Source organism: Myotis daubentonii, chromosome X, assembly GCF_963259705.1.
Source record: "Myotis daubentonii chromosome X, mMyoDau2.1, whole genome shotgun sequence".
In the NCBI taxonomy this organism is placed as follows: domain Eukaryota; kingdom Metazoa; phylum Chordata; class Mammalia; order Chiroptera; family Vespertilionidae; genus Myotis; species Myotis daubentonii.
The window spans coordinates 68,089,962-68,104,158 of record NC_081861.1 but is presented as its reverse complement, the minus strand read 5'-3'; the positions used below and the strand labels follow the sequence as shown (position 1 = coordinate 68,104,158).

The window sequence follows — 14,197 nt, the reverse complement described above, 5'->3', positions numbered from 1 at the left end:
TCTCTCTCTCTCTCTCTCTCTCTCTCTCTCCATTCCTCTTTCTAAAAAATAAGCCTATATCATTTACCAAAAACTAATAAAATAAAATAATATATTTTTTAAATCACCAAGTGCCATAAAAGGCTTAAGAGTAAAATAGAGCTAAGGAAAGATCTGATTCTGGAATAATTGAGCAACATGAAGAACTTTCTGCACATGCTAATAATATGTTAGGGTATTTTTTAAAAAAAGCCTTAAAATGTAAAAGCTTCAGGAACAAAATGTGAAAGGGAAAATGAAAAATGAGACATACCATTCAAATTTTATGAAATGGAACAGTGAAAAAGCGATTAGATGAACTGATCTGTTTTGCAAGATTATTTGAATTGGAAAAGTAGGAAGCTTAATGAAACATAGGGTTAAATAGTAAAGACCTAATATATAATATGTCGTCCGGGAGATTTTACACTGGAAATTATGAGCTATAAGTGAGATTTATGTGGTGGTCATATAATGCACATAAAAATCTCAAGTTGAGTTTCTAATTTTTTTCACATTTTAATTTATGATATATTGAATATTATAAATTATTTTGATGAGGCAGTAGCCATGGAAAAATGCAAACCACTGGCATCCAAAAAGAAGTTGTCGATTATTATAATACATGAGAACTCAGAGGCTAAAAAAATGCTTACTAGTTTGATATTGAGAACGTTTTACATATAAATCAAAAACAACCTTGCACATACATGGGAATGCTGAAAAAGTAGTAACCCCACCTATGATTACTGTCTCTATTCAGAGTTACTGACAATGGCAGAGAATCCAAGGTAGGCTGGGTCATGGTGTATTAGAATTGGCATCAGAGGGAGTGCAAGGTTGTATGATTAGTTTGAACACTTTGACAGGTAATTCTAATGAGCCCTCTGGAACATGATACTCAAGCATTCCATAATGAGATTCACAGGCTGGTCTGTCTTCATGCAACCTCTCTGCTGACAGCTTCACCTTCTAAGGTGCCATTTACATCATGATATGGAAATGTAAGGATATGCATTTGATACTTAGCATGGAATTATGCCTTCTTGAGGTATTGTAATAGACACAAGAATGTTAGGAATTGATAATTTGCTTGTAAATGATTCATCAATGTGACAACAGTATTATTTCTACACATTCATATTTTCTGGAATTTTGATTGATTTGAGTTAAAAACAAGGCATGTAGCATCTAGATTAAAGGGGAAGAAACCCGTGAATTTTTCTCCAACTGGGAAAAAAATAACTAGCCGTTCAGTAAGACATTTATTCAGGAATGATCCACGATTTTTTTTCCATCCGATAAAGTCACTGTTACAGTGAATAGATTGTTTAATTTGTATGCCACAGCTTCCTTGAAGGACTGCAAACAGACACATTATGACATGGTCATTAGTGTAATAGCTCTTTTATATTGCACAGCAATCATCTTCAACACTTGAAAAAAAAGGACATTATTAATCCTTTTCTTTGAGAGACTTGGGAATGATTTTCATGTAATGGTTAATATTTTTAAATATATTGGATAAAAAAATTACCTCTGCAATTTGAATGTCTTCATGTAATGAATCTGAGCAGAAAGGCGCCATCAGAGATAAAGGATTTACCCACTAACAAGTAAAGGGCAAATGAGTTAAACCAGTTTTCCAAAATTTACTATAAAGGATTCATAAATTGTTCAGTTCATATCATTATTGTATGTTCAGTTCCATCTGGAAGTATCACAAATTACAAAATGCAAGCTTAAGTAGGAATTACTAGAGTAGCCATAGGAAAAAATAGTTAACAGTTTTTTTATTATTAAAAGCTAATTTTTCAGGAGCTTTTAAAAACAATTCCTTAAAATTAAATTCTAATAATTTAACTGAAGAAAATATTTCATGGACAGCCTAGTTATTCACAGATGTGGAAATATAAAGCCTCTTGCTAATCCACTGAATAAAGAAATGGAATACCTATATTTAAATAATGACATTTGAATGCATTCTATGGATTGTAGAAATAGGTAAGACAGTGTTTCAGACTGTAAACTTCGAAACTGTGAATGAGAAAGAAGTCAAATCCTTAATGTCACTGAACTTATATATGATTTAAAAATGATATAAGCCATTAATGATCAGTCAACATTCCTTCATCTCCACTTGAGGCCCTCTGATATTTGTTAAAGCTAACATAAATAAGATTGTTTATTAATATGACAGTTTTGCTTTTAAAACTCAAAGGTATATATGTGATAATGTCAAATATAAGAGCTGCATTTCAAGAACACAGTACTGGTTCTGGTAGTGATTTTTGGCAGATTTAAGAAGGGACAAAAACAGTTTTGTTCACTAAAAGGAGTCCTTACAAACCCTTCCATTCTGTTATTTACACCTAAGGGGATTCCATTTATGAGGGTCAAGAGGATTGAGGATGAGTACATGCCCAGGCCAATTACAGGTACATTCTATGGCATTTTTTTTGCAAGGGCTTTTAGTTAAGCTACTAGTATAGGTGTCCTAGGATGGGATAATTTTTTAACTTAAATTGTCTTTGTTGTTGCTGTTTTGTTTTGTGCATAGACAAGCAGGTGAACACAAAACTCCATTCCCCTTACATTAGAAAGTAAGGTATATAGTCTCTACTCCTACCATTTGACACAACTTTACCTTCTATTCACTGGCAATTTAAATTCTGTTAGGGTGTATGACTCCAAGCTTAACCAGCACATTTTAAATTACAGATTAATTATTTTGTCAGCAGTAAAATATTTTCTTATTCATAGGTTATTTTTATCTATATATAATATTTTAAAAATGTATATGGTAAAACTACATTCACATGCACATACACTAAACACATAATATATACATACCATGTACCATATGTATAGTACATCATATATGTATATGTACTTGAAATATATTACTTGTGTCTTATAGAAAATAAAAATATCTCTTAACAGTTATGCATTTTGATGCAAGCAATTATAAATTAGTCAATGATAGACTGGATTACTTTACATACAATGATTTTTAAAATCTGTGTTAAGTATTATCTTTAAGATATAGACAATAGTTAATTGTAGATAAATATCTATAGTATAGTGTTTTGGACATTTTAAAATGCTATTTTTTTAGTTCTTATATTTTTAAAATGTTTGTGAGTAAAAAGTGTTTATATTTTAATTGAAGTGGATGACAATATTTTAACAAGGGCTTATTTTAAAAACTCAAAATAATTTTTGGAATTAAATGAGGTTTAAGCTATAACTAAATGAGCATTTGACTTCTTAAACAGAGAGCAGTCAAATCCAACTTTGCTGGCCTGACAAAAGTAGCTTGCTGTTTCCTCACATGGCAGAAGTTGGAGCATGAGCTTTCTGGTACTGTTTTTATAAGGACAGTAATCCCATGTATGAAGACTCCAATCTCAAGACCAACCATGTCCCCAAAGTCCCACCTCTAAATACCATAATGTTGGGTATTAGGTTTCAACATATGAATTTTGAGGGGCAGCAGACATTCAGTCTATAGCAAGAATCTTCAAATGTGTTCATATCTCCATCTGAAGAGATTGCTGACTGTCAAACCTGAATTTTCAAAAGTATCTTCATTCTGTCATGGAAATTATTTTTTAATCCCTATATTTTTATTGAATTTATTGTGGTGGCATTGGTAATAAAATTACATAGGTTTTAAGTGTACAATTCTATAATATATCATCTGAATATTGCATTGTGTGTTCACCACTCCAATTCAAGTCTCCGTCCATCAACATTTATCCTCCCTTCAACCTCTCCTACCTCCTCTCACTACCTTTTCCCTCTGGCAATCACCATACTATTATCTGTCTATAAGTTGTTGTATTTTTTTTTTGCTTAAATTTTTTACCTATTTTATCCAGCCCCCTCCCCCCTTGCCTTTTGACAGCTGTCAGTCTGTTCTCTGTATCAATGAATCTGTTTCTATTTTGTTTATTTATTGTGTTCATTGGATTCCACATGTAAGTGAAATCATATGGTATTTTTCTTTCTCTGACTGGCTTATTTCACTTTGCTTTGTGTAGATTTCTTAAATAATTATCTCTTAAATGTATATTGCATACTGCTAGTAGTGAAGTATTTTGGTTGGTCTATTGTTACATAGCAAACTATTCCTAATCTTTGAAGCACAAAACAAAAAACAATTGGACATTACATTTTTTAGGTCAAAAATTAGGGTAGTGCACAGCAGAGATAACTATCTGCTCCACAATGGCTTGTGACTAAAATGGGATGAGTTAAATGTTTGGAGATGGCTTGGATGACTCAAATGAGGCCCAAAACTATAATGAACAGAATGGGTTCTTCACATTCATATTTAGCACCTGAACTACGGTGGCTGGAACAGTTGGGCCTCTCTGTCTATTGTACTTCCTTTCTATGCAGTCTTTCCACACAGCTATCTTGAGCTTCCGTATAGCATGGCAGTCTCCTAGTAGTCAGACTTCTTTCAATGCAGCTGGTTTCCCCCACAGTGAGTATTCCAAGGGAGCAAAACATAAGCTGCAAGGTTTGGTTACAGAGGGCCTCCCATATTTAGTACTACATATTATGTGGTAGAGTACTACATAAGGGTATGAATATGAAGAAATATGAATATCCATTGCAGAGGATATCTTTGTAGACTAGCTACTACATATGACAATGCTGCAAACAAAATACTGCTACTTCTGGTGGAGTCATCACCATTACTGGTTGTCTTGAGCCTTTTGTTTTGGAGACCAAATGTTTCATCTTTATATTTGGCATTATATTTTTTATGTTCTGCTATAATTACCATTTAAGATAATACCTATGCTTTGTTATTATAATCACCATCAACTGTTATCCATACCATGTAATTGTTCTTATTTTTTAGAGTGTAGAATCAATTTAAATGAGTTCCAATTCAAAATATTGCCTCTAATTTACTTGAAAAGATGATTTGAACTTTAAATTTTCTAAGCCTACATGATTGGATAAATTTGTTTATATTTACTGTTTTAGCTTGCCAGAATTTTATAGATACAGCAATAAAATTTTGTTACATTTATTCATGCTTATTATTTTAAAAAATTAATTATTGTCAAATAGGCACTCAATAAATCAATGTTGAAATGATTATCAGAATTTTCAATATGCTTGAGTATCTATAAAGGCTGACAGCTTTGTGCTTTAGAGCAAGTTGACTTTATTCTGCATTTGGATGTGCCTTGTTTCAAAATATAATGAAAGCAACTCTGTTGCCAGGTGCAGCAGGTTCACAGAAGCCTGAAATTGTTCCCAAATCAACATAATGTTAGTGTGACTTCACTAGATAGTTGAAATAATGTATTTCTAAATTGGCTGCATTAAGCAATTATTCAGATCATTGCTGAAATCCTGTAATTTGCTTTCTCCCTTTCAGTCCCAGCGGCGTGTCACATTTCACCTACCAGAAGGCTCTCAGGAAAGCAGCAGTGATGGCAGACTGGGAGACCATGATGCAGGCAATCTTCCCAGCGCATCCTATGCTCTGCCCCTTGGTTATCTTCAGGAGGAGTACTTTGATCATTCTGCACCCAACAACCGCACTGAAGGGGATGGCAACTCTGATCCTGAATCCAGTAAGTTATACCTCTCTTTTCCTGAAGTATAAATGGGTTTATTGTTTGCAAGTCAAACAACTATAGCCATAATAACACCAGCTATTTAATAATGTTAATATGCATTACACATTTTTAAAAGGTAAAAATACTAAATTATCTAGGAGGCCCATATACATCCATTTATAGTATTTGAAATGTGTGATCATGTCTACTTTGAATAAAACTATTTATGAAATTTAGCATGGTCATTTTGTTTAATCATAGCTAGGGTTTTTTTTCCCTTTATATCTGCATATATATATTTATATGTACATAACCAGCCATTTTATTTTATTCATTTAATTTATTTGTGTATATAAAATTATTTTTATAATTCATGAAAATTATTTTAGGTTTATTTTTCTCATAAAAAGCATAGAAAATTAATTTTTAAGGAAATAAGTGATCCTGACTCCAATGCAGAGAAGTTGGTTTTAGGTTTTCAATGATGTACTGAACACATACCTTATGGCATGTTACTGTTTATAAAAAGATTCAGATTTGGTCCCCATACTAGAGGCATAAAAGGTTATATTTTATAAAATCCAAAGATGTTGAATTCTTAAAAAGGATCATGAAGCTGGTACTAAATGGAGAACGTAATTAAATTTATTGCCTTTAAATGTATTGAACATCCAGCTTCCTGATAATTTTAGGAAATACAAAATTTGGTAAGGTTATACATATCTCAAAATATTCTGATTTCCAGTAATTATAATTTGCTCCAGATATGTTTCCTATACATAAAAGTGTATAGGTACAAAAGAGCATACCATATATGTGAGAAGAGACATAGGTATAAACCAATATGAAGAAAAGAGACCAAGAATATATATATGAAATAAATTAATAGAAAATAGAAATTTTGAAAAGCTATTTTGAACATTAAGGTTTGTATGGGTACATAATTCAAATAAAGCATGTAGTACTGAGAACAAAATGGCTTCCCCATCATTATGTTTTAACCTTCTATTTTTGAAACTCCAAAAAATAAGGGAAATCAAGTGGTTGAACATCAAGATGTAATCTAAATATATAGAACCAATGATAACAACATCAACTTTTTTTCTCTCTACAAGAGTAGATATTAGATATTAAGTGTGTTTCAATATAAACACTTTAGAGACTTTTTAGTCACCAAATTCAGAAAGTCCTAAACATCTGCTATGCCTATATTCAATTTTATACTTACAATAATTTATCACTGTTCATTCTGAGAATGAAAAATTCTGTAACATGAAACACTATTCTACCTTTCATTTACCGTGTACATGAGGACATAATTATTTCTAGTTCTGACTGTATCTACCACCACAATCAACTCAGAGTCAATCTCTAATAAGAATATGGTCATAAGTAACAAATATGTATTAAACAAAGTATCCTTGCTCTTTTTTACTCCATACATTATTATTTTAATTCTAGGCCTACCACTTCCTGCTTAACAGATAATATAAAGTTGACATGAGCATCATTTCTATAGAGAGAGTTGATTCCTTTGACTATGCTATGTTACTAAGAACTTTTCTTAGAGATTGCAAAGCCAACAATGAAAGAATAAACTCAGAGTAAGCATTCACAGTGTGGATCTAACACTAAAATAAAAATTCAAACTGAATGAGACTAAGCTGGGATATTATTGATAGTAAAGGGGGCAGAATTAGTATGTGTCAGAAACTACGAAACATTTAAAATATGCAATACAGGTTTATTGATCCCAATTACATATGGTAAATTATATGTAATAATAAGTAGCTGTTTTAAAAATACTCATATGAAGAGCTCTTTACAGAACCTGATTTTATTTATAGTTAGAGTGCAAGTGTTAGCAACAATGTATGCACTAACATAGTTAAGAGCTATTTTTTATAGATTATTTCTACCAAGGACTAAGCATTTGTCTCCTCTAATTATATTGGCACTGTTATTTTTATCATTAAATATTTTGTTCATAATTATAGGATGAGGCAATGACAAAATGTAAGTTAACAAAGTTATTAATTAAGTTTTATTTTAAAATTGGGATAGCTGTAGGCACTAATAATAGTAATACAAATAATATATTTTTGCTATTTGCTATTTTAATAAGCTTATGCAAAGGGAAGAGATAATTAACAATTAATGTCCATTTCTGTATATGTCTAAAATATTAATGGGTCACTTTTTAAAGTTAATTTATTACTATGAGTAATATCAACTACCTGTTCTCCCACTGGACCTAGAACTTCCCTCTAAACTATGTTCCAAAAGAATTTTTTGATTAGGTATTTCATTTTGGACAATAAAGGATCTTATTATTACAAGTGCAAGAAGCACAATATTTCACTTTTTAAAGAAGTTGTATTATACTAAAATGGCATATTAGTGAGATTTTTAATATAGTGTATGTGTGTGTTTTGTTTTGAGTAAAAAGGAAAAAAATCGCTGATACAAACTTTGCCATAGGAAAATTATTTCCTTAGATTAATACAGATGATAAGATATATTGATTCTTTAAAAAGAACCTCTATAGCTCTGAAACAGTACATAATAATGGGTTTTGTGATATGGAGCAGATGCCAGTAAACTGTGAAGTGTTAGTCAATAGCACCACAAATAGGAATGTAAACTGCTGGAGGAAATAAATGTTGTCCTTAAGCAATTGAATTAATTTATGCAGATCCCATTTCATATTGTGAGATGCATTATAACTTCAATCTGCTTTCTTTTCTGCTAATGAATAGCCCAAAATAGTACATAGTTCTGAAAATTCCTTGTAACTTCACAAAAACAAATGGAAATATAACTTTTATGAATATGATTTCCCCAAAATTTGCTAAAGGGATTTATTAATGCTACTTTAACCTATAGTTCCCAGGTTGATAAAAATCTGTTGGTTAGATGAAAAAATTATGCTATCCATTCTCTTGAGTCTTTTGCCAAGAATATTAACTCTCTTTTTTAAGATAAAGAAACAAGTAAATGCAATCCAATTATTTATTTCTCTTTTAGGAGACAAGTTTAATAAAACATTCTGTCTTATTCCATTTGAAAGCTTTCTGAATTCTTAAATTTCACAATTGCAATCTTCTGACTTTAGCCTTTGGTCTGAAAGCCGCTTACTGCCATCCTATGAGTTTTTGTCTTTCTTAGCTAATGGCCTCTGTCCCAGAGCTTTCTCCCATGATAGCCCCATCAAATAATGTGCACTGTTTCCAATGGACCCTGCTCTTTGAAGCTAGCTATTTAGTGGAAACAAACAAACAGAAGTCCAATTCATAAACATTATTATTGGTTGGTTCCAGGTTATTGTGGGTACTCTAACAGGTAATGTCTTTGCATTTTCAAAGGCTCTTGTGGAGATATGCAAGTGTGTGGCCCTAGTAGAGAACAGGGTGGACTGTGTACTGCTGGACATTTTATATATTAAGATATGGTATAAGTTGAGAGATTTGAGGACACTATGATCCTCTTCAGAATACTCTAAAAACACTAAACTACATATGGCTCAATGTTCATATCTACTTATTCATAAGTGGCATCAGGTAAAATGTAATTTATGAAGAGAAGAGTTAAACACGCTTCCCAAGTTTTGTGGGGTTTTTTTTGTTTGTTTGTTTGTTTGTTTGTTTTGGGGTTTTTTTTTGCTTTTTGGTTTTTTTTTGTAAAACATTGCTCTGATATTATAATTCAGGCTAACTTCTGACACATGGAAATATTAATAAAATTAACCAGGCCAAACATCAGAGATTTTTTTAATATCTCATATATATGAAGTCAGATGTGTGTGTGTGTGTGTGTGTGTGTGTGTGTGTGTGTGTGTGTGTTCTCTTAAATACAGAATGCATTGCCACTCTCTCACTATGGTTGAGTAAGAAAAGGGTACCTTCTAAATTTCTAAAAATCTATTGGCACATTATAACTTCAATGATCATAGATAACATGCGTGATTCTTTGGAAGAGAAATGGTGAAATAAAATGTTTTTAAACAGATTCAAATAAGTAAGTCAGTCTTCAGTTTACCAGCCATAAATCAGTTCATCTTCAGAGAGAATTCTCCTAACTGAAGGGGGAAAAGGTCCTAGTTTAATCAAAGTTTTACTTTTCTTTAACTGACAAAGTTATGTCATATGCATTTTTAAAAACCTTTTCCTGGATGTGGTCATTTCACACATTAAGTCACTTTATCTGAAAATGTTACAGTTGGTCTAGTGTCTAAAATTTGAGCTTAAAGTAATACTTATGTGGAAAATTTCATCACCTTTGAAAAAAAAGTTAATTTTTCTTTCACATTACAAATTTCTGTGAGACAAAAGAAAAATATAGTTCCAAGAGTATTTAGGACTAAAGAATCACCTATTGACTGCCTCTTTGTTGGGAGATGATATGTGCAAAGAGTAGCTCCCCAAAAGGTTTAATTTCCAAAATATATAAAGAACTCATAAAAATCAACACCAAATAAAAAAACAACCCAATTAAAAAGTGGGCAGAGGACCTGAAAATAACACCTTTCCCAAGAAGACACACCAACAGCCAATAGATACATGAAAAGATGTTCAACCTCACTGGCAATCAGGGAAATGCAAATTAAAACTACAATGAGGTACCACCTCACTCCTATTAAATTAGCCATTATCAAGAAGACGAGCAATAACACGTGTTGGAGAGGTTGTGGAGAAAAGAGAATCCTCAATCTCTGCTGGAAGGAATGTAGACTGCTACAACCACTATGGAAAGTAGTCTGGTGATTCCTAAAAAAAAAAAAATAAGAATAGAGCTACCATAAGGCCCAGCAATCCCTCTCCTGGATATATACTGAAAAACTAAAAAACGTATTCACAAAGACATATGCACCCACATGTTCACTGCAGCATTATCATGGTGGCCAAGACATGTAAACAACCAAAGTGTCCTGTGACAGAGGACTGGATAAAGAAGAAGTGGTGCATATCACAATGGAATACTACTCAGCCTTACGAAAGGATGAAATATTGCCATTTGCAACAACATGGATGGACCTTGAGAACATTAGGCTAAGTGAAATGAGTCAGTCAGGAAAGGCTAAGAACCATATGATTTCACTCATATATGGGATATAAAACTGAAACGTGAACACAAACAGCAGAGTGGTGGTTGCCAGAGGGAAGGGGCTGAGGGGTGAAGGGGTCCTAATATAAGGTGACAGGAGAAGATTTGATCATGTTGACCAATGTCATCCCAGTAAATTTAATAAAAAATTAAAAATAAAAAAATAAATAAAACAATAACTTACTAATGGATCATTAAAATGTCACCCTTCATAATTAAGAACATTAGGGATCAGATATCTGAAGGCAAACTAAAGCTGTCCAAATATTTTCCCAGAAAAATTTTAATATTCATGTACAATTATTCATCTGAAAAATTTGGCAAGAAAATACCATTCAGTTTGTTAAAAAAAATAATAATGGGCTATATATTTTATATGGATGGCAGAGCATACTCTTCCAGAGTATGTCACAGAAAAGTATCTAAATCCGGTTAGCAAGTGTTACCCATATAAGTGTTCATTGAGTATTTTTGTTTGTTGCCTGATATCTAGGTTATTTGACATCATAAGTCCTCTATATTTCTTTTTTTAATATATTTTATTGATTTTTTACAGAGAGTAAGGGAGAGAGATAGTCAGAAACATCGATGAGAGAGAAACATCGATCAGCCGCCTTCTGCACATCCCCCACTGGGGATGTGCCCACAACCCAGGTATATGCCCTTGACCAGAATCGAACCTGGGACCTTTCAGTCCACAGGCCGATGCTCTATCCACTGAGCCAAACCGGTTTCAGCCTCTATATTTCTTTAAAATATTTTTTGTGGGAACCCACATATCAATTCCTATATTACAACAAGAATAAAAGTAAAGGCTGTCATTTTGTTAATATTGTTATGTGAAACAAAAGGGGAAAGCACTGGACCTAAGAAAAAGGAGCTATGCTCCTTTAGTTGTTAATTATCCATCCAGGCCAATTCTGTCTCTGCTGGCTATGTATTTGAAAGCTAGCTTCTTAAAACTGTGTTCATTCTTAGCCTGTAATGTACTGTCAGTCCATGGGGGTGGAGGAAGTAAAATAATTAAATAAAGAATTTGAATCAGCTCAGCAAAATTGAAGTCACATATTGAAACATAAATTAATCAGTGTGTCTCAGGAAAGATATTATCAATTATCATTTCTATTGTTTCACTTGGTGAAAGGGACTGAACTCAATGGTCCTGGATTCTAGAGGTATAAGACAAATGCCTGCCAACTTTCATTGCCTTGCCAAGTGACAATGACATATAGCTTTATCCTTCTATTGAAATAAAAAATTTCTTCATGTAGAGTAATATTTTAAGCTAACAATAATATTAAAACACTTTTTTTTCATTCTCAAAGGAAAATCATTGTAGTTATGAATACTGTCTCTGACACCAGCTTATTTCAGCCCTTGATGTGTTATATAAATAAAGTGTATATAAATAAATTACAAAGAATGGTTTTACCCAAGTGTTCAGCTGTCTGCCATTGCTTGGGAAAGAATAAGGCACACTTGATAGTAGTTTGTATACTAAATGAGCTTAGATAGATATAAACAGTTATCTAGTGGCAGATGATCTGTAATATATATTAATTTTATCACTTAAACTGACATGCTTTTGCAAAGACAGTTTTTCTCTATTCAAGCTTATGAAAGTATATATAAAATGAGTGAAACAAATCTTACTATACCATCTTATCATATACAACTTTCTATACAGGAAATGCAATCGCAACACAGACCAATTGAAAAATCACTTATAATTTGTGGTACCTAGGTTTTGTGAAGGCAATGAAGGATTTATACTAGAGATAACCTAAAGAAAAAGTCACAAAGTCATGGATCAAAATGAAAAGTATATCTCTAAAGTTGAAAACTTGATGACATTTATAGGATTCTATTTGGGTGACAGCATCTAAGATGACTGTATTTTTGGTGTCTTAAACTAATATGGATTAGATATAGGTTTATCACTCAAAAACAGGCCATGCTAAGCAAAGCAATCTCTTATGTTGTCTTTCTTTTTGAAAATGACAGCACTAGGAGCTTGGCACAAGCTGGCAGTTGAAAGCCAATGCCATAAGGTCTGGAATGTCAGTAAACTTGAATAACTGCCTTCAATGACAGAGAATAGGTGGCCTTTTCTTCACAATAACACTTCCTTTCCTCTAAATTTTTATCAGGCTACCTACACCATATAATAAAGTTCATTTGACATATATATTTCTATTATTTATGAGCCAAGAGGCAGTTTTCTTTATGACCTTCTTCTGTCTCTCTTCTGCTTCTTTTATCTAACTCTCACTCCTCACTTTTCTTTGCCTATAAGACTGTGCCATTTGTTCCCCTTTATAGTTCTTTGAAATATAATATCAGTCATGCAAGACACAACTTTGGAGTTTTTAGTAACATTAGTCACAGTCTAATTTCTTGTTTTAAAATAATTTATATTTTAATGAATGAGGATAAATATAGCAATATATTTTTTCCTTAATGACACTTTTAGATTGTACAGAACACTCAACAACTAATAAGTATCAAGAAATTCATTAAATAAGGAATAACTATAGACAATCTTACCAGGATTTCTGCATTTTGTTAATTTTATCTTTACTGAATGTTGAAGATACCCAATAGAAAATACTAGTAAAAGTGACAGTGTTTGCTGAATGTGATTTTTCCCATTTTAATCAGTAATCTTAGTAGTTGTTGCTTACATTCCATTTAAATTAAAATAAAGTACATAATCTAAGTATGGCACTTATTTTTATCAAAGTTATATTAGAAACGTTTTTAGTTACATAAAAATATACTAAATAGAATACATGAAATTAGCCTTTAAGAATTGTTTTTTTCTCAGAAATTTCCTAACCTGTAATTTGTATAGCTCTCAAAAGCAATGAGAAAGCAGGTGATTTTAAATATTAATTTTGGTTATCTATTTAAATCATACTTTAAAAATGTTGGATATTAACTAATAATTTTATTGTAATACATAATTTTGTAATCATTATCAATAAAATCTCCTTACCACAGACTATAGCAGGTCATCTCTTTTAGGCCATAGTTTTGCCTATTACAGGTTCTAATTCAGACACTGCAATTAACTGGTTATATGGCCTTTTAACCTCATTGTGTCTTTTTTCTTTAGCTATAAAATGAGAATTACACTGATCTGTTAATGCCCCTTCTAGGATCATTATTTTGTAACTTTTATAATCCAGAAATGTACATGTTAAGGTGTTGACTTTTATGAAGTCTTAAAATTTAAACCTCTAAGCGGCCTTAATGCCATCTTGACCAACTACCTCATTATGCAAATGAGAGAACTGAGATTTAGCCCTTTTAAGCAATAACCCCATGTCCTGAACCAAGATTTGATGTTTATCATGTACTAAGCTCAATCAGTCATTAATGTTGATAAGCAGCTACCTTTTGCAATCAATAAAACAATTTGTTAAAGAATAGACAAGTATAAAATTTAAACATGATGCATTCTTCAAGGGTAATATTGATTT

The 14,197-nt window shown here is 32.0% G+C and overlaps 1 protein-coding gene across 1 annotated transcript in view; it reads left to right on the top strand.

Annotated features, from left to right (window-relative positions):
• PCDH11X (protocadherin 11 X-linked) overlaps positions 1-14,197 on the top strand; it is a 919,146-nt gene that overhangs the window by 612,887 nt on the left and 292,062 nt on the right. Inside the window, exon 5 of the mRNA XM_059679307.1 lies at positions 5,426-5,624. Coding sequence (XP_059535290.1) covers positions 5,426-5,624 — 199 coding nt within the window. The remainder of the gene's footprint in view (positions 1-5,425; positions 5,625-14,197) is intronic.